This window comes from Pseudochaenichthys georgianus, chromosome 19, assembly GCF_902827115.2.
Source record: "Pseudochaenichthys georgianus chromosome 19, fPseGeo1.2, whole genome shotgun sequence".
NCBI classification, from domain to species: domain Eukaryota; kingdom Metazoa; phylum Chordata; class Actinopteri; order Perciformes; family Channichthyidae; genus Pseudochaenichthys; species Pseudochaenichthys georgianus.
The window spans coordinates 21,241,454-21,265,723 of NC_047521.1; the positions used below are offsets into that span (position 1 = coordinate 21,241,454).

Genomic DNA, 24,270 nt, shown 5'->3' on the forward strand with positions numbered 1-24,270 from the left:
AGTTGAAACAATAATATTAAGATTAATTCAAAAGGTTCAACTTAATATTATTGCATTAAACTAACCCAATTCAGTTATGTGAAATTTGTTCACATAGTACATTTAATTAAAGTCAGTTTCAGTATTCTCGTGTATAGTCAAATAATGCATAAAAAACACTTTTTAATCAAATTTATCTTTTGGACAGCTAGAGTGAATTGCTGCACACAAATGCACAATATTGAATATTTCATTTTTCGTCATGACATTAAATCATCACGTCAAATGTGATGTATTATTTACTCAATATAAGTAGGCCTACCAGCTCAATCCTCTTTACATATCTACTTTTGTATTAAAGGGGACCTATCATGCAAAATGCACTTTTTTATGTCTTTTATACATAAATATGTGTCCCCGGTGTGTCAGGGAACTCACGCAGCATCAGAAAATAAAACCCTCTCTTTTCCTGTGTACCCAAATCTCCAAAAAACGGGGCTACAACGGAGCTGATCTAGATTTGCGGCCGATATGACCTAATATCGGAAATGTGGACCCACGGCACTATCAGAAAGTTGCTGTCAGAAACAATGCATGACTGTTTTGGACGTAATATGGTCGGTGTTTACATTAGCATCGCTAACACTCAGAGCTAACCTGTACTGGAGAGCGTGTGTGTGAAGAAACAGGAAATAAAAAGGAACTCACCTTGTGGTATAACCGGCAAGAGAGAAAGCCTTTGAGCTCCAAACTGTTTCAGAAATAATCCTTAATAATCCATGATATGGCGTTTCATCACGGCAGTATTTAGTTTAGACAGTAGCTGCCGGGTCCCGCATGAGCTCAGCCCCCTCTTTTTTATTTTTATCAATTTTTTATAAAGCTTTATACCCAAAATCAGCACTTTTGAAACAGGAAGTGAAATAGAGGGATATGAGGCATGGCTAGAACGGGTGATCTGTTTGGTATTTTGAGCAAAACACTTCATAGACATGTTTTTCATATATATTGTTTTATATATTTGAGACCTATACTTTTGCCTAAAAATAGCATGATAGGTGCACTTTAATACATACATAATCAAACAACGAGATATATGCTATCATAATAAAACAATCACAGGGACCGTGCATCAACAAGATACTTTCCTTTACTCTACTTTAATCATATCATATTGATTACACTTGTTTACTTTGATTATGAGGTAGTCTTTTTTGAGGTTTGGAGAAACTAAATATGGCATTTTGGTTAGCTTTAGAGGCCTTTGTAGGCATGTTATGTTCATTTTGGAAAGTTCAAGGCTAACGGTTTCCCCTTGTTTAAAGTTGTTATAAGCTAAGCTATAAGCTAACCAGTTGCTGGATCCAGCTACCGTACATATCTAAGAATTATATCTGTCTTCTTCACAAACACCTCCAAAGAGCGAATAAGCCCATTCACAACAATGTCATATATTCTTTAGCTAAATATCAAGATAGATCATCAACATATTATGGATCAACATCTTTCAGAGAGTAAGAAAAACATACAATGTAATGTATAAGGCCATCACTTTAACTGATTAATTACAAAAATAATAGTTGCAAATAAAATGCAACGTTTGCTAACCTGCTCCATGTGTGACCAAATATTGTTATTGTCAAAAGGTGTCATGCATCAATAGCTGACAGTATTATAAACCCCCTTTCAAATACTTAGTTGTATGTCTTCTTTTTATTGATGTATTCCTAAAGCCAATGCAGTCCATCCTGAGGATTATCAAGTGTAGCAGTGTACTAAAAAGAAACCACAGAAACAGATATGCAAATCCTTTTTTTATGTGGGATATAAGAGGAGATGATCCAAAATTAGTGTCACACCAAAAGGCGCTAGATTATGTGTCAACAATTAAGACATTTGTGGATCATTAAAGTTTATTCTGTATTTCTAGAGCTCAACAGGGTTTTTCAGTCTATTAATCTCATCTATAATGTGTTGGCTTCCTTTTTCCACCACCAGCTCACCTTGTTGTCTCCTCTTACCTTAGCTCACTCTCACTCTGAGAGCTCCCCTTCTTGGTATCCTTAAGGGTGTCGTCAGCCTCTCATGCTCTTCGCTCACTGGAGGGTGTGTGTGACTTGAGTGCCAGGAGAGCTTTGAATAACAGAGAGCGGGGGAAGAAATAAAAGGAATAAGCACACAAGCCCTCAGTGTTGCTGCAGCAAAGAAGAGACACAGGGATAACCATGCCTGAACCAGTCCCTGAAGGTATGCAGATACTTTTTTGAGAAAACATTATTCACTGTAATTAGTTTGGAGACTGGCTTTCAGTGGAAATATTGACGCTTGCATTTGGATTGCCTGGTTTGAAATACATTTGCTTGTCAAACTTATAACATACTTTATGTTTGAGGATGTTACAGAAATGTATGGGTTGTTTAAGATATCAGATTTGTTTTAATTATTGAAAGATAATTATTTTATTTTGTTTTATGTCTAACATCAATTATTAAATATGCACTTTTATAATATTTAGTGTGTCATAAAAGATGATCTGATCAACAACAACAAAACATAAATTATGTTTTAATGAGACAAGATGTATTTGGTGAATAGCATGATGTCTATATACTGGCACCAGATACAAAGGGATGAGAACATTTGGTCGATAAAAGGTGAATATGTTATTGTTAAATTCAGGCTATTATACTGGGAGGCTCAAAAATAAGCATCAGATTTAAAAAGATAAACCCTGTGTGACCCACAGCAGCTGTTAACTGCGAAGGTGAGGAAAACACAAACTATCAGTTGACCTCATCGATTACTGTCATGACACGTGTTGAATTTCCTTATGCAGACAGTTTCACAAAATTCGACCTCGTCTGGGAGCAGAAGTGATAGGAGACTCATAATAAAATAACATTTTGTCAAATTAATTCAATACGATTTTATATTGAAAATACACTACTCAAGTTAAATCATGTTGAAATGTTTGTGTCAATATAAAAATGAAACAAAACATACTAAACACTTTAAATTGTGCAAAAACATTTTGTATACGATTTATAACAGTGTTCACTTGTCCGTTATAATAAAGAGTAATTCATAATGACATTACAAAGGCTAAACAAATCCGGCATGTGATGAGGACACATGTCCCTTATTGGCTACTTGCTGTTTTCTGACCACTAATAATACTTAAAATCACATAAATGATCACGGCCAGCTGCTATGACATAATCCGTATGTTACTGACTTCAGACCAGACAGAGCGCCATGCTGCTGACTGAACTGGAAAGTTACCAAAAAAAATACAGCAGATACAGCAGCTATATTTGTACTGTGCTGTATGGAGGTTGTGTTTCATGCTAGCTGCTGACACTGACATGCCTCACGTACTGTTGTTTACAATAGTTAAACTTGGTATCACTTTGAATACAATACAGTTTATACTGTAAGTAGGCTATTCTGCGTAAAATAACCCTGAAGCACATTTTCTTAATGTTTAATATGAATGATTTTTAAAAACACTTTCATCATACATAACAGAGAGTAATCTCATTTAATGTTTGCTAATTTATCTTGCTGTTGTGAAAGTCTCTCATTCTTGGGTGAACACTACTTTCTCATAAATAGTTTTCGTTCTTTTGTGGAGACACCCATCCTCCACTTCGACCGTGCGGGGCTCTAAATCACTGAATTGACGGAAACCTAAGCTTACTGACTGTCATAGCGGATGAGTCCATTATAGGAGCTGAGTTTTACTGGCCAAGAAGAAAAGTGTTGAGCCTCTCAATCTTATTTCTAAGTCGACAGTGCTCTGTAAATGAATTGAAAGGGCTTTGCTGGACTTATTAGCACTTTGCTACTCATTTAGCATCTGTCTCTGGTTCTCCTCACAAATCTAAGATAGGCTTTTTATTTTTATCTGAGGAACATAACTGGGCACTTCTTTAATTCACCATATATAGCCAGTTTATTCGTGTTATATGGATAGGATCCCACTTTCCTCAATGTCTGCACCTCCTATCTCTCTGTCATTCAAGGCCAAATTCAAAACCTTTGAGCATAAAGGTCGGTTTAAGAATCAGTCTAATATAATATATAACATAAATTACTTTTGAATTTACACTCGAGAAGAGTTGAAATGTTTTCTTTGCTGCTTCACTTCAGCCAGATCTCGCTCTTAGCTATAACCGCTAAAAATACTCCCTAGCAACCCCTGACCTTTTTGAGTCTGTTTTTTTGTATTCCCCATAAGTTCACAGAGTGTCACACATCCAAGCGTATCAAATGTTGGCTGTAAATCCTTTGCAGTCCCAGCTTGAATAAATCATTATGCAATATGTCACTTCCATCCAGAACGTTACCTGATGCAGTGAGTCAAGCACATGACAGTTTTGTGATTGTTGGTCGTAATTGCTTTCAACATTATGACCTGATGAAAAACGATGAAGCCAAAGTTGAACTGCTCTCTAAGGTTTAACTCAACGCTGTTTATCTTTCTGAGGATACACGAACAATGGCATGAAACGCTTTTTCAGAAAATAAACCATGGATAAAGGCACTATGTGAGATCCAAAATCCAGTCACCAGCCCACTAGATTTATATACATCTTTCAATATTATACTTTCAGAATAATAAGTGGTTCAAAGACACCTCAAATAAAAATGTTCCACCTGTCAATCCCTTAACTACTTCAAGATGTCTTCATTACATCTTTGCTGCATGTTGGCAACCAGAGATGTGAGATGAGTCACACTTACCTTAGTTAATGTCTGGAACATTACACACACTGTAAATCCAGTTGTGGTAAACACGGACATGTACACTAACTGTGAGGTGAAGACCCGCAGTACCTTGAATGACCCCGGATAACCAATAAAGATGGAGCAACAACAAATATAATACATATTCAGATCTGGTTATGCTTCCAGAAATAAATTAAAGGTAACAGTGGAAAAATACAGTACTACAGAGAGGTTGTTTACACAGAACAACAAAAGAAGGAACGCATTTAAAAAAGGAATCCCCCTAAGGAAACAAACAAACAAACAAACATATCTAATAATTATACATCTACAACCACTTTGACAACTTCGCCAATATATGAGAGTGCAGACAGTCTCAGAGGGGGACATTTAAACTGTGAGGAACAGCTGTTCAGAAAGTTGATTACCCCGCTTTATCACAAACTTGTTGAAGATGGTAGAGATTCTCACCCCAAGTGGATTGAGTTAGCAGATGCTGATGCAGAATAACACTCGATGCATGTGTTAAATCCTCTCACGGGAGAAATCAAGTATTTACACTGAAGTCATATAGTATGCACATTTTCTCTTTCGTACAGACAAAGTAACAGTCTGTGTTACATTTTTTTTTTATAGACTTATCCTTGTATGTAAGAAGCCATGTTAGCCTGGGTGTATTCAGTATTTAGTATGTAAGTCGCTTTGGATAAAAGCGTCTATAACAAGTAAAATATAATGTAAATGTAAAACATTTAATGTAATGTAATACAATGCTAATAAGATATAAAGTATGTATATAATTATAATACGAAACTATACACTTAAACTTCTCTAAAAGCCAAGTGGATACAATGTAGCTTCAATTTTAGCCGTAAATTTGGCGATCATAACCGCCTGCAAGGTCAAGTGGGTCTGACTATTCAAGGAACGTGGCATGACCTCAGGGTAATCACAAGACACCGTTCCTGGCCTTTAATAGCTACTGCAGTGGCCTCCAGGGAGACACTTGAGGAGTTTGGTATATTATACGCCTCTATTTCAGTTGAGAATTTCCTTTTACCAGTTTTAGGTCCAACAATCCCACCCACAGTGCGCCATCATCATATCATATTGCCTATTTGTCTCTCACAGCTCCAGCATGGCCGTAATACTATTTTCACAAATCGGTAAAGACGTTGCAGTTTATTTATGTATCAATGGGTGTTGAAATAGTTACTGGTTAAGTCTTGATTAAGGCTTCAGTTTAAGACTGGAAAGTATAGAGTTATGTTCTAAGATTACTAGCTACGCAATTAAACTAGATAAACATTCGATATACATTACATTATTTTAAATAAACCCATCTGTTTCAGACGAACATCCAGCAAAATGTAATAAGCTATAGGTTTATATAAGAGGCAAAACATATCCATAATTGCCTCAAATTATTTAAGATATAAAGGTCAACCCAATTAAAGTAAAACATATGTTGTTCATTTGTGTCTGTACGATAGTAGTTTCTAATTGCCTTCTTTTTCTGTTTCTCAGAGAAACCGGAGGAGCAGGGTAAGTTCACTCATCCACACCATTTGTCCACTGGCCTTTGGTGGGCTACATTATCACGTAGTGACTTGATTATAGCTCTCACATTTTCACTGTTGCCCATATAGGCCTATGGGGTTGGGAACCGAAACTCGGTTCCAGATGAGAACCGATAAGAAAATGCCGGGTACCGGGTACCCATACAAAATACACAAATTCGGTTCTGCTTAACGGTTCCTAAACGCGGTAGACCCTGTATTCCACCGGGTCCGTCTGCGCTGCGGTGACCCGGTGGAATACAGGGTAGGCGGACTGGCCATCTGTGTGTTCTGGAGAATCACAGAACGGCCGGTCGTCAGCGGGCCGTTGACGGCCGGCTCGGTACGCTGATGGCCGGCACCGCCCTTCATTTTGTCCTTCAGTCATTTTCACGGAGGATCTGTTATTCTGTACATTATCAGATTACAGAAGCTGTTTACTCAACTGTCTTCAAAGGTTGTAGCAACACAGATGGCACAAGAGGAAAAAATGCTTTGATTTTCACAAGCCATATTTGAGTGTGGTCATGTGATACCCGTCTGGATTTGATGTGATCCCCACCGATAAGATCTGTTAGCTCAGCTGTTGGAGTGTATATGTTTTTAAAAGCGGTGACCATGGTATACATTTTCATGTCTAACAAAAATACACTTATTTTAGCACCAGAGGAGCCAACTGCAGAGGGTGAGGGACAATTATATTAGTTTTTTCCTCTTTTTGTTACATTGAGTGATTTAGTGCACTCACACATTGTTAATATGTGACATGGTGTGGGATTGAGTTGAGTTTTGAGAAACGCATTTGGACTAATAAGTCCGGGTACTTATCTGAATAATACAGGTTTTGGTGTAAGTTGATAAATTGTATCATATGAGACAACATGGAGCGACTTAAGGGAGATAATGCAATTGTAAAGCTGCTTTGATTCAGCGTATTACCAATTCTTAGCTAGCCCACAGCATGTCACATATGAAAGGAATCTTGAGTGTGTGGTAACAGATTTTCTTTCCTTAGTGTATTTTTTAAGTCTACTGTCAGATATCAGCAGTGATGTCATGCACATGTGTGTATCGTGTATCACAGCATCATGTCTACCCTTTACTTTTTTCCTTGTGTTTTGGGGACCAATTTAATGGGAATTCATGTTTTTGTTTCCTATTTTTGTTGTTAAAATAAATGAGTTTGTGTTGTTTAGCATGTTGGCCCTTTTGAGTTTTAGATTGTATAACAATTTTCTTTATGTAGACAAGACAAGCGATTTGTGTGGATTTCAATATACACTGACTGACTGCAACTCTCTGAATTTCCCCCATCTGTGAACTTTCACATTGACCTTTGGGTCACAGTTTACTGCAGGCATGTGAAGCATGAACAGATATCTGCATCTGTTCTGTGTGTGTGCGTTTTGGTTGAGTTAATCCCGAGAAATGTAAACTTGTCCAGATGTCATCATCATTCCTTTTTCCAATCACTTAACCATGATTTTTATTTGCCCAGCTGAACCACAGCCAGCGAACGATGGTAGGCACCGCTTAGTGTCAGGAAATAAACCTTCAATTAACTTTCTCATCAGCTTCCTCAATTATGACTAGATATAATGAATATTACATACGGGGAGCTAATTGTTCCTTCATTTCCCATAGATGAACCCCCCGCAGATGGAGGTAAGGCAGAATCCTGTGCATTGAACGTCCTAGTTTAATATGTCTGTCAACATAATCCATACCATGTATTCACATAAAGTGCATACATGGCTTCTCAGTGTGGAAAATAAGTATCAGCATGACTCTTGTTAACTCTTGTTAAATACGATACGATATTACTTTATTTGTCAGATCAAGTCTGACATTTGACTTGCGTCACAGCAGCTCCATGTCCAACATCAACAGACAAATATCCAGACAAAAATACATGAAACACAATTCATATGCAAACTGAATATGATAAATATGTAAATCAATTATTGCAATATGATCCTTAGTGTGTCTGGTCCAATGTAGTAATAGACTGTAATTAATTACATGGAAGGAAGGAAGCAAAGGGAGGGAATCACATCAACGAAAAGAGGATAACCAGAAACCAGAAACTGTGGAAGGTCGTGCTCTGATTTTCACTCACGTAATTAACTTAAATAACTAATTTTGTCATTTCTGGACTGATATATACATATACTCCGAAGTATATGGTGTGTGAATTTGAGCCTGGTTTGCTTATTTGTTGCTCGTGCAACATGGTCAGTTTTGTAACAATTTTTTTGTTTAAGTGTACAAGTGTATATTGTACTTTACATTCTAGTTTCTGTGCTTCTAGTTGTTATGTAATTTCATGTATTTCTATTCATCTGTGTACATTTATTGCATGCAGTAACATTAAATATGTCAAAGGAAAACCCTGAAATCTGATGGTGCATGGTGCTTCTGTTTTCTGTTTGTTCATTGGTCTCTGTTACAACTGTACGTGAAATCACGTGAAACAAGCGTTTCCTTCCTAGTTGCTTTTTTCAGTTAAGTTTGCTTCCTTGTCTGCAACAGATTCAGATGCTGATGGGGATGGTAAGGAAAGACTGATGTTTTTAGTGAAGTGCATACTGAAAATTAACTTTTGTCCATTCAAAAGTATGGTTTGAATGTTTATAACATTTAGTAAGATGTTGGTGTTATGTGCTAGTCAAGATGTCACATAATATATAAAGTGTTGAGTGGACCTGAGTATATCTTATTATTTGAAATCAGTGTGATTTACTTCGATTTGGACTGAAATAACAACATTGTTCAATAGCTTTTTACGATTCAAGCAACCGTAGTTGTAATCGAGCCATCTTTGACTTATGTTCGAAACACGGTTCTTATTTACCTCTGTAGGAAACTTGTAGATTCATGCAGTGTGGCTCCACTTGGTTCAGCACTCATATCTTACAGCTCCCATGAAAATCCCCCTCAGAGCCTGCAGCTTCGTGCAGCTCTGCAGTAGATACCCTCAGAATAAGCCACACCTAAGGTCTAAAATTTACCAGATCCTGGGCCGTGTTAAAGAGACGTGAGGGGCTGACTAAAGTGTTACAATTTGCTGTTCAGTGTGTGCTATGAGCCCTGTTTCATTCACTTCTGTCCTATGCCACTGGAAACCCTCACTGACAAATGATAGTGTTTATGTTCTTTCGATTCAGAATGTGTTTCCCCATGTGCAGAGTGTTGCACATCCCATCCCATCTGTGAGCTATGATACCAGCTCCCCTTTGCCTTTGTCCCTCTGGCAATTTTAACAATGAGAGTGGAAACACAGCTGTGCTATATGTGTCACAGTCATCGACAAACCACAGCAGCTGTTGCAGTATACAAAGTGTCAGCTTATTAAATGACACTTTTATTAACATTATGCTGTGCTAGGAAATGGCAATGAGAGCTCAAGAAGTGAGCTCATCCAATATATCATAGCCAGCACATCAAAGTTATGGCTCCAAACTGCTCACGGAAAATACATGCCAGTGCATGTCACATCCTATATCTGAAGGCCCAAGGCCTCTTTAGGGTCTACTCACCAAACCAAGGTCTTGTATCACAGCCTTGCAGTTGATCATAAGTCAGAATGTTGGGGTTGCACTACTACTCAGGTTTTACACTTCAAGAGCAACATGAAAGATTAAAGCTATCCATGTCTGCCATGGTCTTTCAGGGGCCCAGCTCCCAAAGTGTAGTGGTTGATGTCTGCTCTGTCTGGACTGATCAGAGTAGATGATGGAGAAAGGATATGGGTAACAGGATATGTAAAATATCCTTTAACTTTTGGCTTAACCGTGCCTTTATAGCAACTAAGACGTCTGCTATCTTCTGTGCAGATCACATTGGGACATGTTTAGGAGAACTGTGTAGCATTTATCAGCTCTGCAAGTCTCGAGGCGACGTTACCCCATATAGCCTGGCAGGCCTAGAGGATTGTTAAATTCTCCATCATGGCTGCTTCCTTGATAGGCCAGTTGACACGTTTGGCAAGACTTGGGTGATGGACTTTTGAGGTATGCAGGGGAGAGGTGGTAGGCACAGACCCAAATAATGGCATTGCTGCTTTATGTCCTCATAACCCGGCTGCTATATATGGGGAGGGGGAGTGACTTGAGACCAACAAATTGCCCTGAAATATGGCCTGTTGACGTAAGGAGAGGTTAAGTTAAGGTCATTATGTTGGGTTACCGACTTAAATTTTACAACCGTACATTTCTTGTGGCATGGGTCCTGTGATGCTTCTGGAAGCTTCTTCCGATCCGTTTATCTCTTTTTTGCATTTATGAATGTGTATCTCATTGTCCTTCACGCCTGGCATAAATGTCCATCAGTGAATATTGGACTCAACAAGCTCCTTCTGCAGTAGAGTACCATTGGTTGCCCAAAGGGAAGAAATATATACCGTTTGGCAGCTGTTCCAGGGGGAGCTCAACATAAGAATTGAAAAGAAAAGACAAGCAAGTGTGGCAGTGCATGATTAGGGACAAACTGGAGCATAAGTAAAACGGCTCAGCAAGTGAAAAGTCTGCACAATAGAAACACCTTGTGGTTCTCACAATCAGCTTTGTGCTTACCCCAATGGGAGAACTCTTTCTCTTGGGCATGCTAGGTTCAGCAAAATGCTAATTTTACATGGTGAAGAGATTGAATTCAACATTGTAGCCGGCTTGGTAACATGGCTAGCACGCTAGGCCTAATCCAAAGAGAGCAGCTGAGGAAAGTTCAAAGAGAAACCTGAGGAGACTTTTCTCTGGTCAGAACTCGTGTTTCGATGCCATGCAATCCATATCCAATTTTAGCCGCTGGAACAGGCTTACACTAAGACCAATCTGCCATTTACCTTAGTTCAATAACATTGTGTTAAGTGACTCTTGGGATACGATTTTAATGAAAAAGTATATACACCCTGTGGGAGGAAATGTGAGATACACAGCATATATTGGTTTCGGTTTTATTTTTCATGTCTAACATTTGTTTCCTCGGTTCATTCCCTCCGTGTTTATCAGAGAGAATTTCTGTGTAGGAAGTGCTTATCATAGCAAGGCTGTTTCAAGCCATACCCATTGGGGGAATAATTTGTGTGGGAGGGGATTACTAATAGTTGGCCAGTTGCGACTGATTAGTGGCACTTGCACCAGTATTGGAAACATTTTGAATATTTTAAGAACATCCTGTACAATTTGCCCAGAGTTGTATCTTATGGTATCTTCAGATAAAAAATGCGACAAACTTTGATACGAATGATTATGAAATGTATTTTGTGTGATACTTGAGTGGTAGTAGCGGCCAATGTCACAAATGTTCTGTATGTGGTCAAGTCAAGTAATGGCCTACGTTGTGACGAGTATCCCTGCAATATCAGTCCAAAAGAAGTAATCACCCCGATTTCAATGTATTACTAGTTTGGTGATTAAAAGTACAGTAATCAACTAATTTGATTACTTTCTGTTTTGATTTGATAATAACAGTCACGATCTTAATTCTTAATTGTTACCACTGTGTGCAATATTAATGTAATAATTCTACAGAATTGAAAAGTGTTCTCTTCCCTTGGTTTGCATAAACCTATGGTACAGTATAACTGCAAATTGTTATACTTCCATACGTTTTTTTTCCCCTAGCTGAGGCAAAGAATGCAAAGGAGGGTAAGGGCTAGCTAAAGGCACTGAGTGGGACTGTAACCATCTAATGCATGCAATAAAATGCAATGAAAGCATATGTATGCATGTGTTGTTGAGTGTTATTCAATATAATGCCAAATAATGATACAAACTTATAATCAAAGTCTTAATCAATATACATTATTGATTGATTTGCACCTTGAATGTCAAATGCAATGTTTGTTTTCTGTAGAAAGTGTTGTACTGTATCGCTGTCGACCGGTGTAGATGTTTACTGTACCTAGCAAAGTCAGATTCTGCATTCTGGATCTTCTAATTGGTAATGATACCAATTAGTTTGTGTCTAAGTACGGATAGCTTCGACAAAGTGCTGATTTGTGATATGATCGGATATTTCGTAATGATTATTTGCAGATGAAGGCCTTTTTGCTGTACATGTTTTTTTCCTTTAGTTCTTTGAGCCAAATGCTGTTGGTTGGTTCAGTGTTTGCTGAGTTTCATTATGCTGTATGTGCGCAGTCTGTGTATGTAGGTGTGATAAGAACATGTTAATGGTTCGTAAAAATGTCCAAGTTTTTCAATGTGATCGTTGCACTTCGTTTTGTTGCACACTGTGGACATTGTTAATGCCATTAAAGGGCTTTTTTGGTTTTTTAAAGTCTTTTAAAACCTTTTTCTCCTTCTTTCAGAGTCTGGGAATACCTCACTCAGTGGGCTCTTCGTCGAGAAGCCGCCAGAGGCTATAGTCGGTGTTGCAGGTTAGAAACGTTAATTGATGTATGAGAGAAAACCGTAGCAATTCATAATGTGTCAACTTGTTAACATAATGTTATACGAGTAAATTGTTCATTGTTTGTGAATTGCAGGATCGGATATCACTATCATCGCCAAGGTGGACTCGACCACCCTGACAAGAAAACCCACCATGAAATGGCTGAAGGGCAAGTGGATGGACCTTGGCAGCAAAGCTGGAAAACATATGCAGTTCAAAGAAACCTATGACAGGAATACCAAGGTTGGTGTCGAACAGGAAATCGTATCCCCTTATCTAAAAAAGAAACAAGAAACTAAGAAGTAATTAAGCAAAGTTAATTTCATCCCCCAAGATCTATACTTATGAAATGAAGATCATCAAACTGGTCGCTGGAGATTCAGGAGGCTTCAGGTGCGAGGTGACGGCAAAAGACAAGTGTGACAGTTCCACATTTGAGATCTCTGTTGAGGGTGAGTGAAAACGGACTCTAGCCTGCCGAGGCGGCCACACGTTCCAAACATGCTGATGTTTTTATCTGATCCAGCCTTAATGTGCGCTCTCTGCAACTTCTCTTGTTACAGCTGCACAGCAGGACACGCAGCAGGCAGATATCTTGTCAGCCTTCAAGAGAGCGTAAGGGCACAGGGGCTTGCATTTCAACCTCAGTGGTATTAGTGCGCATGTGTGTGAATACACAAGAGTGTAAAAGGATGCATAGACTATTTATAACATGTGTGTTAATGTTTCTTTCAGCACCAGTCAATTTGAAAAAATAGTACATCTAATGTGTCATTGTCATGTCATTAGATGTAAATTGTATGCTTTGTATATGTGTCTTTCCCTACACGCAGAGATGGTGGAGAGGACGACGGAAATCTGGATTTCAGTGCTCTGCTGAAAGCCACTAAGTGAGAAGCTGAGCGTTGTTTGGTTTGCAATATTATCAAGTACACAGAATGATTGTTCCAATTTGTAAAGCTTCTCTATTCCAAATGACATATATCCCTTTCCCTTTACTAACAGGAAGAAGAAAAGGATAGAGAAACCAGAGATAGACGTGTGGGAATTGCTTAAGAGTGCCCATCCGAGCGAGTATGAGAAAATCGCCTTTGAGTATGGCATCACCGACCTGAGGGGCATGCTGAAACGTCTGAAGAAGATGAAGGTCGTCGAGCCAAAGCACAGCGAGGGTAGGTTAAGCAGGAGTGGAAGAGAGGGGAAGTAGTAGAGGAGTGTTAATTCATTTAATTAAGGGGTGAGGGTTAACCTAAGGAGAGATAATAGGGTAGGTTAGCAGGGAAGGGAAGTAGGCAAGAGCAAGGGCACCATGAAACTGGACACAAAAGAGATGGGAGGTTTTAACTAACTGATGAGTTGCTAATTCTTAAAATGTTTCTCTTTTTTCCTGAATTCCCAGCTTTCCTGAAGAGGCTTGATTCTTGCTACTCAGTACTGAAAGGCAAGAAAATTGTCCTGACGTGTGAGGTGATGGACCCCAACGTCCAGGTCAAATGGTTGAAGAATGGCCAGGAGATCAAACCCTCAGCCAAGTACACACCAAACCACACACACACACATCAATGTATTTCACGTAGACCATTCCAAGTGTCTTTTGTGACCTTATAGAATCCATGCAAGACATTTGCTTAAGTTTGGGTGTATGACATTAATCATTGAGGTTAGATGGACTTGAAAGGCAGCGTTTTAAAAATACTCTGCTAAAATGATCTGCGCCAAAAGTCATGCTCAGAAATGACGCTGCCATCAACACGTTTTATTTTTAGGCGTTCATAAGGATCCTCCCAGAGGATTAAGCAGGTCTCACTTCCAAGACATCTTATGCCTCCTGTAAACCAAATCTAGATACACCCCCCAGGATAGAAACACCTAAAATGTTTAAATTGTAAGGCCTGAATGTGAGCCAAATCTATGGCTTATGTGAAAATGCATAAACTGGGTCTGTTAGACAAAAGCCTACTCTTTCAAAAATAATGATCAACATGAACTTAAGTAACATCACGTTTTTTATCATTTCAAAACATTTGTACTTAAACATGTAAATTGTTTAATAAAAGAATACTTTCAAATGATTTCAAGGTACATCATGGAGTGTTCAGGAAACGTCAGAACCCTCACCATCAATAGGACGTCCCTGGCTGATGATGCTGCGTACGAGTGTGTTGTTGGAGAGGACAAGTGTTTCACAGAGGTGTTCGTCAAAGGTACATTATGTAAACATTGTGGCATTAACATTGAGTTCCTGCTGAATTTTTTAATTCTAACGTCCATCTCTGCCCTGCCCAGAGCCCCCTGTGACCATCACCAAACTGATGGATGACTATCACGTGGTCGTCGGAGAGAGAGTGGAGTTTGAGATTGAGGTGTCAGAGGAGGGAGCCCACGTCATGTGGTCAGTATATCTGCAATTTAACAATAAAGCCTCGACAACTTTACGACTTGATTACATTTAGAACCAAAAGACAACTTTGCAAAAATCAACTTGTTTTTGTACTTTAGAATCTGTCATTGTGCATGTCTCATATACAATTGTTTCACGTAAATGTCATCCCCCAAATATATGGATATCAAAGTGTGAAGTTCTTTCAACAGCGTAATAGAGACACCAGCATCATTGTGGTTCATTTGAATCCTTTCATTTTTTAAACAACTGAATTCTTTCAATTTTCCAAATGTAAAAAAAACGTTTTATATCATCCACCGTATTGTATATGAACACTTCCAACCCAAGTCTAGATATGGCTTTTGTAATGTGACTCGGCACAATTTCGCTTTGCAAGTATACCTACAAACTGAAAGATCAAATAAATAAGGGGAATAAGCACTTAGCATTTTCACAATGCAAAATGAGAGATTGATTGAAAGATTTAAGTGTGATGGAAGATTTATGTTTGTGTGTATGGTTTGTATTACTTAATGTGTATGTGTTTGTATACTGGTAATTATGACATTATGGGGACCACAGTCTGTTTACAGAATGACGTCCAAAGGGAGAAACCTTTCAAATGAATACAAAACTCATTCTGATTGTGCCTTTGTTTCATTGGACATTTTCATCAATATGTCTATCTGTTTGCATGGAATTTGATTTAATTGATAATACTAAGAATAATATAAGGAAACATAGTATCTTTTTAAAGGTGGGGTAGGTAAGTTTGAGAAACCGGCTCGAGATCGCTAGAATTTGAAAATACACAACCGGAGAAAATCTGCCTCTTCCTTACAGAGCCCCTCCTCCAACACACACGAACGCGCACATGACCAATGAGGGCACGAGATAAGTTTGTGCCCCGATGGGAGGCTGACAGGCAGGTTGTACTTTTTACAGTATTACGGCTTCTACAGATGACATTTTTTTATGGATTTTTTGTCAAAGCACTTACGATATTCATTGCTATCGGGATGTTAAGAGCATTCCATGGAATATAACAAAAAGTGTATCTCGAGCCGGTTTCTGAAATGTACCTACCCCACTTTTAAGAGTCCAACCAGTACACTTTTTCCTTGATTAATCCAAAACCCATTCATGCATTCCAAAGCAATCTTCAAGCAGTCACAGAATGTTGACAAAGCACTTCCTGAAATCATAAGACTTGTGCTCACCGTTATATTTAGTATTAAATATTTAGCAGTGGCCTGTTTCACATATTTTCAATTTTTTTCCAGGTTCTTTGAGGATATAGAGCTTGTCAAAGACCACGATTGCCCAAACTTTCGCTTCAAGAAAGATGGAATTAAGCACACTTTTATCATCCTGGAGGCGACACTGAATGACATTGGAATGTACCATGCTTGGACAAATGGGGGGCATACCAAAGGAGAGCTGGAGGTGGAAGGTACCAACAAATAATGTTCTTCTGAAAAATTATATGAGTTTATAAAATATAAAAGGTAGTTTATTTTTAATTATATTGTTAAAATAATAAGTGAACAGACTTCATTCTATATAGATTATACTGTATTTAGTCTCTTATTTAAATGAAGATGCAGCTGAATTTAACTGCTGGCTTCAGGGCTTAACGCCTCTCTTTACAAACAAACTAACAACGCATGGCAGTAGGTGTCAAGGTGTTGCCATCATGAACCTTGCCCTCCCTCCCCCTTTCACCTTCACGCACTCTTCTCCACCGCCTGAGCTGTTGTTCCAATGTCTTGTTTAGAAAAACAACTGGAGGTGTTGCAGGACATCGCTGATCTGACAGTCAGGGCAACAGACCAGGCTTTGTTCAAGTGTGAGGTTTCCGATGAAAAGGTCACAGGAAAGTGGTTCAAGGATGGAGTGGAAGTCGTGGCAAGCGACCGCATCACAATGACTCACATCGGAAGGTAAACCGACATATGATTAGATTTAAAAGCCTTGTTAGATGTGTCATCACTGTGATGACACATCTTCCTTAATATTGTCTTTAGATTGTGTTTTCTTTACGCCATATTTTTCTCTCTTGCTTTTTTCAGGTTTCATCGGCTGCTTATCGATAATGTGAAGCCAGAGGATGCCGGAGACTACACATTTATTCCTGATGGATACGCTCTCTCAATTTCTGCCAAACTCAACTTCTTGGGTGAGAAAGGGTGATTTCAACGGTGTTCACGGATGCATTCATCTTTAGCAGCCTATAACATTCTCAACATGTTTTTCTCTCTCTCAAAACAGAAATTAAGGTCGACTATGTGCCTAGACAAGGTAGGTAGCCGTTAATTATCTCAGTTCACAAATACGTCAAACTTAATCACAATATCTCAAACCTAAGTCCACATGCACTCTACCTTTGCATGTTGTACATTCGCCAGATCCTCCAAAGATCCACTTGGACACCACCGGAAACATGGTCTCCCAAAACACCATCATTGTAGTGGCAGGCAACAAGCTCCGTCTGGATGTGGAGATCACAGGAGAGCCAGCACCCACCTGTGTTTGGACGAAAGGAGATAAAGTAAGAAGTGAAAGTAAAGGGTCAGCGCACATTTTGAATGGCATAACTTGTCAGTATTGTGCACATGTATCAGGTCCAGAAGGCAACACCTAGCTAACACAACAGATTTCCTCAATAGGAAATCATGTTACAGAAATGACCACTTCATGAACATGACATCCATTATATTGTAAGGTCAGCCTAATATGTGTGTGCTGCATTACCTGTTATTTTGGTTTGTCCTTACTCTGCCATCCCTCTGGGCCTCTGGGCTTCAGTTTAATGCTAGCTCACCAGAAAACAAAACTGCTGCTCGGTTGAGATTCAATTCGACCCAACCCCTGGGAATTATTGTGCCAGCTGGCAGTTAGGGCCAGAAACGAGCTAATGAAATAGTCTGTCCATGATATTGACCTATTTCAGAAACAAGATATGCTTGGGCCTTAATTAGATAACCTCATGCCACTTCTTTGGCCTAATGTCACATACATATAATACTTTAAAACCACTGGTAAGCTGATGTGCTGACAAAGTGCCCCTCTGGTGAAATCAAATGACCCTCTCTAATTGGTCCAAATGCCTCTGTGATTTACCCCGAAAGCTTTTCTTGTTAGCAGGTTAGCCGCGCTAGGAGGCATTTAAGGTCAAACCTGCTCCAAACCGTGCACATACTGTAATAGAGGTGGTTTTCATCCTGTTTTTTTAAGTGTCACGTTCAATGCCACCCAAGTTTGTTAAAATAAAAGTGATTCTAAGTAACACTCGACCCATTTATATTTAGAGCCAGATGTTGTTTTCTCAAGATTAAATTGTGGATTCCATCTTCAGAAAGTCAGATGAACTGTGCCGGTTTGAATTACTTGTGCAAAGTAAGGCACTTAAACACAGAATTGTTTCTGCTTGTTAGCAAATCACAGAGAGTGAAGGGCGCATCCGGGTGGAGGCCAGGAAAGACCTGAGCTGCTTCATCATTGAGGGCGCAGAGAGGGAAGATGAGGGCAACTACACCATCTGTGTGACCAACCCCGCTGGAGAAGACAAGGCTATGATATTTGTGAAGATTGTGGGTAAGTGATTTTGTTTACAACCATAGTAACGCATTTGCAGAAATGTGGTTTACAATTTACAAGTTTTCAAAGTTTTAATCTGTGTTTTAAGCTTTTCGGTAACACTTTATTTTGATATAGTTAACACTCTACAAGTCATCAGTTGACATTCAACAACACTGTTTCAACAGACAAGTAACATGCATTTAACTAACTGCCAGTAGAATATAAGGTACATCTCAAGTGTTGATCTACAGTATAGATTTTACAAAAAGTGTCTGTTGACTGTCGACAGGTTTTTTGCAACAGCTTATTAACCGATATGCAACCTTACTATCTGTAGATTGTGAGTTCTTGTGAAAAACCTTTTTTTCTCAAGTGAATGCATTAGGCTTCAGTATTTATCTTATAAAACAGGAACAGGTGTTTCTAACTCAAACATTACATACATAATGAATAAATAAAGTTTGTGATCAGTTGTGCAAAACATTTCGCTTTATTCCCATGTCTGTTGCATATAATTAGTGGATGAATGTATGTGTTCTGTTGATAGGTTATAGACTTTCTACTGTTCTCAACTGTGTTTCACTTTAATTGGATAGTCCTAACACATGCCTACAAACGCTTAGTGGAGAATGCCTACTAAAGGTATACTGATAGCCAACTCTAGATTAGTCAACTAAACTCTAAAGCTGCTTATCTGTTGATCATCAACTAATGCCTAATGTAATCTTTAGTTGACATCTTGACTCTCAACAGATTATCAACAGATAGTCAACAAACCCTGTTGACTTTCAACTGACAGATTGATTTTGAGTAGTTGATTGTCAATTTTGAAGATGTTGACACAATATACAGATAGTAAGGTTGAATATTGGTTAATACGCTGTTGACATGCTACTAAATGTCAACTGATGACTTATAGAGTGTTAAATATGGACTATCAAAATAAAGTGTTACCAGCTTTTCTGGTTTGCGTTAAAACTACAGTAACTGTGATCTTATTTAAGATGTGCCCGACCCCCCTGAGAATGTCAGATGCACATCAGTGGGAGAGGACTGCGCTACCATCCTTTGGGATACTCCCATATTTGATGGCGGTGCACCACTCAAAGGTAAAGGATGGATTTTAATATATTTAATTATATTAAACGGCCTGGCCGTACAGAATGTATTTTCACTGCTGTTACTTGTTTTAAATAATTATTCTGCCCATTATGAATGTTTCTCTTTTTTTCCCTCCATCAGGTTATCTCATGGAGAGGAAGAAGAAAGGTTCCTCCAGATGGACAAAGCTTAACTTTGATGTATATGAACCAACTACATATGAGGCTAAGAGGATGATTGAAGGTGTTTACTATGAGATGAGGGTGTTTGCTATAAACAGCATTGGTTTATCTCAGCCAAGTCTCACCTCCAAACCCTTCATGCCCATTGGTACGTAACCCTAACCTATTTGCACTCAATCTTCCTCAGCTACTTCCCTTTGTGCATCCTGAACCTTTAGTCAACTCAAGGACCCTCCTAATCTTCTTTCTTTCACCTTTAGCCGCAACTAGCGAGCCTATTCGTCTGTCGGTGCACGATGTGACGGACAGCACATGTACCCTGAAGTGGCTCGCCCCAGAGAAGATTGGAGCTGGAGGCCTGGATGGCTATATAATTGAATACTGCAAGGAAGGAGGTGATGACACCAACCATACTGCTTACAACAACATGACAATAACTGGACAATTTAACAACATTCTCAAATTCAGTCATAACTTATGGACATATTTGACAGCTCAGGTCAGTTTTAAAAATGGCACAGTACACAGTCATAATAAGGGAATGAAGGTCTATAATAATCAATGAAATGTTAAATCTTTAAACCTACATAAAATAGTCTATTAAACATAACAAGTCACCAGAATTGAATCCCACGCACATTGTGATTTACTTCATGTAATTCTCTTTTATTTCAGATACTGAGTGGGTGGTGGCAAACCAGGAACTCTGTGAGAGGCAAGGATTTGTGGTGCGTGACCTCCCCGTGGGAGAGAAGATCGACTTTAGAGTGGTGGCAGTAAACATTGCTGGCCGCAGTCCTCCAGCTTCACTGGGACAGCCCGTCACCATCCGAGAGATCATGGGTGAGTCAGGACAGGTTGTGAACAAACAAATCTACTTGTAGACCTTTTTTATCGATTACATCTCATATTCAGTTAAAGTATTTGTAGGCCTTGTCATGGTATTTAAAGACACATGCTTAGTACTATCATAATATCATAACATGTTTTTTAATCAAATGTATTGTTCTGCTTTAGAGTATCCTAAGATTCGCCTCCCCCGCGATCTGAGAACAAGATTCATCAGGAAAGTTGGGGAAAAGATCAACCTGACCATCCCCTTCCAGGTTAGAAACATATACGAGCTTTTAGATTTAGATACGTTGCGCAAAAAGCTGTATGAAGATAAAGACCAGTGGTAAAATTGTGTGAACTAAAACTATTTGTAATGTAATGTAATGTAATGCTTGACAGAGGTTGGAAGTATTTGAAATAATATAATAAAAGCATTTTGTGGCTCAAGAGGGAGCTGAAAATGTATCTCTGGTTTTTCTGCATTTTTTTAACTGGCAACGTTTCGTGCCATCATCAATCTTTTTCATCACCGATGAGTTATGAGCAAATCCTCTTCCTGAGCAGTGGGTCGTTTGTGTGTCTAATAGGGTAAGCCTCGCCCTGTCGCAACCTGGTTCAAGGATGGTCAGCCCATTGACCCCACTATGGTCAGCATCCGTAGCTCAAACGTGGACAGCATCCTCTTCATCCGTTCAGCAGAGAGAGAGCACACTGGGAAATATGAGCTGGTGCTAAAGATCGAGAACATGGAGGACAGAGCTGCCATCCAGATCCAGATTGTTGGTAAGTGTTGTCTGGGCTACTTGTTAAATGTTGTTTGAAGAAAAACACACATTGGATTATCTCAAATTTGTTAAAACTAAAATTGCATTTCAAATCTGACATTTATTTCTTTAAGATAAACCTGGACCTCCTCAGAAACTTCAAGTGACAGAAGTGTGGGGCTTCAATGCAGCAACGGAGTGGGAGTCCCCAAAGGACGATGGCAACTGTGAGATTACTGGATACACCATCCAAAAGGCAGACCTGAAGACTAAGGTGTGAGAGGAAACGGGGGTAGCGTTTAAAACTTAAAACTCTATGGCTGCTTGGCATATTCTTTATTTTCACACTTTTGTCAAAAACATTGTTTCTTCACTGTTTAATTCTGAGAGTTTGGGCTTTTGTTCTCATGACATAACCTCTTTCAGACTACTGGAAAGAAAACATACAAAATACAAAATTAGGTTTTATTTTACAACAATTTGTATCAGTTCATTTCTCCTAAATTCAGCAACAGTTACAATTTGTTTGTAATAATGTAGTTTTTTTTATTCTTAATGGAGGATTTGAATCAATTGAACTTCTTATCATCACAAATATGCAAAGCACAGAACACAGTGAAATGTAGACTCAATTAAACCCATGACAGTATCAAGATCCCTGGGCAGCTACTATACAGCATCCATTGAGTTTCCAAATGATCATTTTTTAAGTTACATTTTTGTTACCTGTAGTGTCTTTCAAAATACACATCTTTATAGCCTGTTGTGAAAAATAATAATATTGTTCTTATAATGTAATCCAGAAATCTCCACTACTTGAATATACCATACTTTACAAATGTATCTATATTCTAAGGGTTTTAAAGGGGTGTGTTCATATATCATTCCTAGCCTAAGTTATCATGTAATTCCTAAGATATACAAAATATTAATTATTTATGGATTTCACAGTATCTTTAATGGACTGAGCAAAAGAGAGATTTCAATTAATCAACCAAATAAAATAAGAATTGTCCTCCTTGCATTATCCAATGTTCGGGAAAGGTATGCAAATGATCACATACATATTTAGATGCTGCATATTTAAACATCACATTTTGGAAAAACTGCAATAACTAAAATAGTGCCTTCTCTAAATGTAACTATAACATATGTCTTTCTCCAGGAATGGTTCACTGTTTATGAGCACAACAGACGGACAAACTGCACAGCAACAGATCTGATCATGGGCAACGAGTACATGTTCCGCGTGTACAGTGAAAACCTCTGCGGCCGGAGCGACGATCCGTGCTTCTGCAAGAACACGGCTGTCATTGCAAAGACAGGTGTGTTCCCGTACAGTATTTACAGTACCATGGTGTGGATTCCATTTGACACCCAGTGGAGTCAAGGCATTTGGACCACATTTCTGATTTATGGGGTTTAAATAAGTTGTCTCTCCTTCCCCCAAAGACCTGGAGATCAAGAGAGCACCCTACACGAAGAAAGACAAGTCCTGTGCGCCCAAGTTTACTCAGCCCCTTGTCGACAGATCTGTAGTGGCCGGTTACAGCACCACCATCAGCTGCTCCGTCAAAGGGTACCCCAAGGTAAATATGCATGTTAAAAAAGACTGTGGAGTGTGAAAAGATGAAGGAGGACGGTGCCTGTTTTCATTCAAATAACGCTCGGAAGTTTGCTGTAAGTAAGACTTGTATGCATATCTACCAACGATGTTAGATTGAAAGCAGAGGAGGTTGGGCCCAAATGCAGGAAGTACAAGGTTTGAACAGAATGATACCCTTAATTGCAGGTATTCAGGCTGAGCAGGGCCTTAACAAAAGTAACAAATCTCTCCAACACAAAGAAACTGAACGAAACTCTCCATTGGACATGAACAAGGATCTGACAACTACTGACAAAAAACCACAACTTAAGTTCATGCAAGACACAGCTGGGGTGGGAAGGCAAATCACAAAGGCACCAGGTGAACAGGATCAGGTAATCAAACAGAAGGGAAAACATAGGAAAAAACAGACACAGCGGGGGCGAACACTATTCAGAAAATAACAGGAAACAAGACAGATCGTGAGAAACAATAGGCTTGTATTGTACGAATAAGATGTATTGCAACATATTTATCATGTGACTTTTTCTCAGCCCAAGATTGTCTGGATGAAAAACAAGATGATCCTCGGTGAGAATCCCAAGTTCCTGATGCGAAACTACCAGGGAGTGTTGACCCTCAACATTCGCAAGCCAGGCACTTTTGACTCAGGGAAATACTCCTGCATTGCTGTCAATGATCTGGGCAAGGAAGAGGTGGAGTGCAAGCTGAGCGTCAGACGTAAGAACAGTGGGCATGAGAGGGGGGGAGGGGGTTCTTTTGTTGTGTTTACTGATAATTATTTGTTAGTTAGTTTTGATGATGTAATACACACTTAAATCTGAAGGCAGTCTATTTTTACAACTGCAGCAGAAGTAAATAGTTTGAACATGGAAATGAAACACAATACAATTTGGGCGTATAACAAAATCTCACTCTCATCATCTGTCCTGTCATTCCACAGTTCCCATAGACCCCGACAAGGTGCAGGAGGAGTGAGAACCCGATCAGCAAAGAATGTGAAATGATATGAACCAGAATGTGGATGTCAGTGTGTGAAATACACACTGTCACAGAGTGAATCTAATAAAAGCTACTGATGTGTGCTATAAATAATGTTTATTTTATATAGGCTTCTTTCTCCTTTTTTTCATGTTTGTTCTTTCACACAAACAAC

General features: G+C 38.9%; 1 protein-coding gene across 12 annotated transcripts; it reads left to right on the forward strand.

The window, feature by feature from the left end:
* The first annotated feature begins 2,105 nt into the window (after positions 1-2,105).
* On the forward strand, positions 2,106-24,220 carry mybpc2b (myosin binding protein Cb). Of its 12 annotated transcripts, XM_034107306.2 has the most exons (33): positions 2,106-2,226; positions 6,238-6,255; positions 6,931-6,954; positions 7,768-7,791; positions 7,914-7,934; positions 8,802-8,822; positions 11,891-11,914; positions 12,580-12,648; positions 12,757-12,905; positions 12,997-13,114; positions 13,226-13,277; positions 13,496-13,552; positions 13,668-13,834; positions 14,062-14,194; positions 14,742-14,866; positions 14,949-15,054; positions 16,329-16,498; positions 16,823-16,988; positions 17,118-17,224; positions 17,317-17,346; positions 17,454-17,596; positions 18,483-18,642; positions 19,632-19,736; positions 19,870-20,058; positions 20,171-20,305; positions 20,586-20,753; positions 20,928-21,016; positions 21,332-21,527; positions 21,643-21,782; positions 22,674-22,833; positions 22,961-23,097; positions 23,648-23,834; positions 24,058-24,220. In XM_034107306.2, exons 1-33 carry the CDS (start codon positions 2,205-2,207, stop codon positions 24,090-24,092), a joined length of 3,447 nt encoding a protein of 1,148 aa, XP_033963197.1. In that variant the 5' UTR covers positions 2,106-2,204; the 3' UTR covers positions 24,093-24,220. The 12 variants fall into 12 exon arrangements, with proteins under 12 accessions (XP_033963197.1, XP_033963199.1, XP_033963198.1 ...); XM_034107308.2 differs by lacking the exon at positions 11,891-11,914; XM_034107307.2 differs by lacking the exon at positions 8,802-8,822.
* The last annotated feature ends 50 nt before the right edge of the window (positions 24,221-24,270 follow it).

What these genes read in the sequence shown, in the direction of transcription:
- mybpc2b (XM_034107306.2), top strand. Translation starts at nt 2,205, where the DNA reads ATGCCTGAACCAGTCCCTGAAG. An exon ending in AGGAGAGCTGGAGGTGGAAG is followed by an intron (nt 16,499 to 16,822) that starts GTACCAACAAAT and finishes TGTCTTGTTTAG; the next exon opens with AAAAACAACTGGAGGTGTTG. An exon ending in GATATTTGTGAAGATTGTGG is followed by an intron (nt 18,643 to 19,631) that starts GTAAGTGATTTT and finishes ATCTTATTTAAG; the next exon opens with ATGTGCCCGACCCCCCTGAG.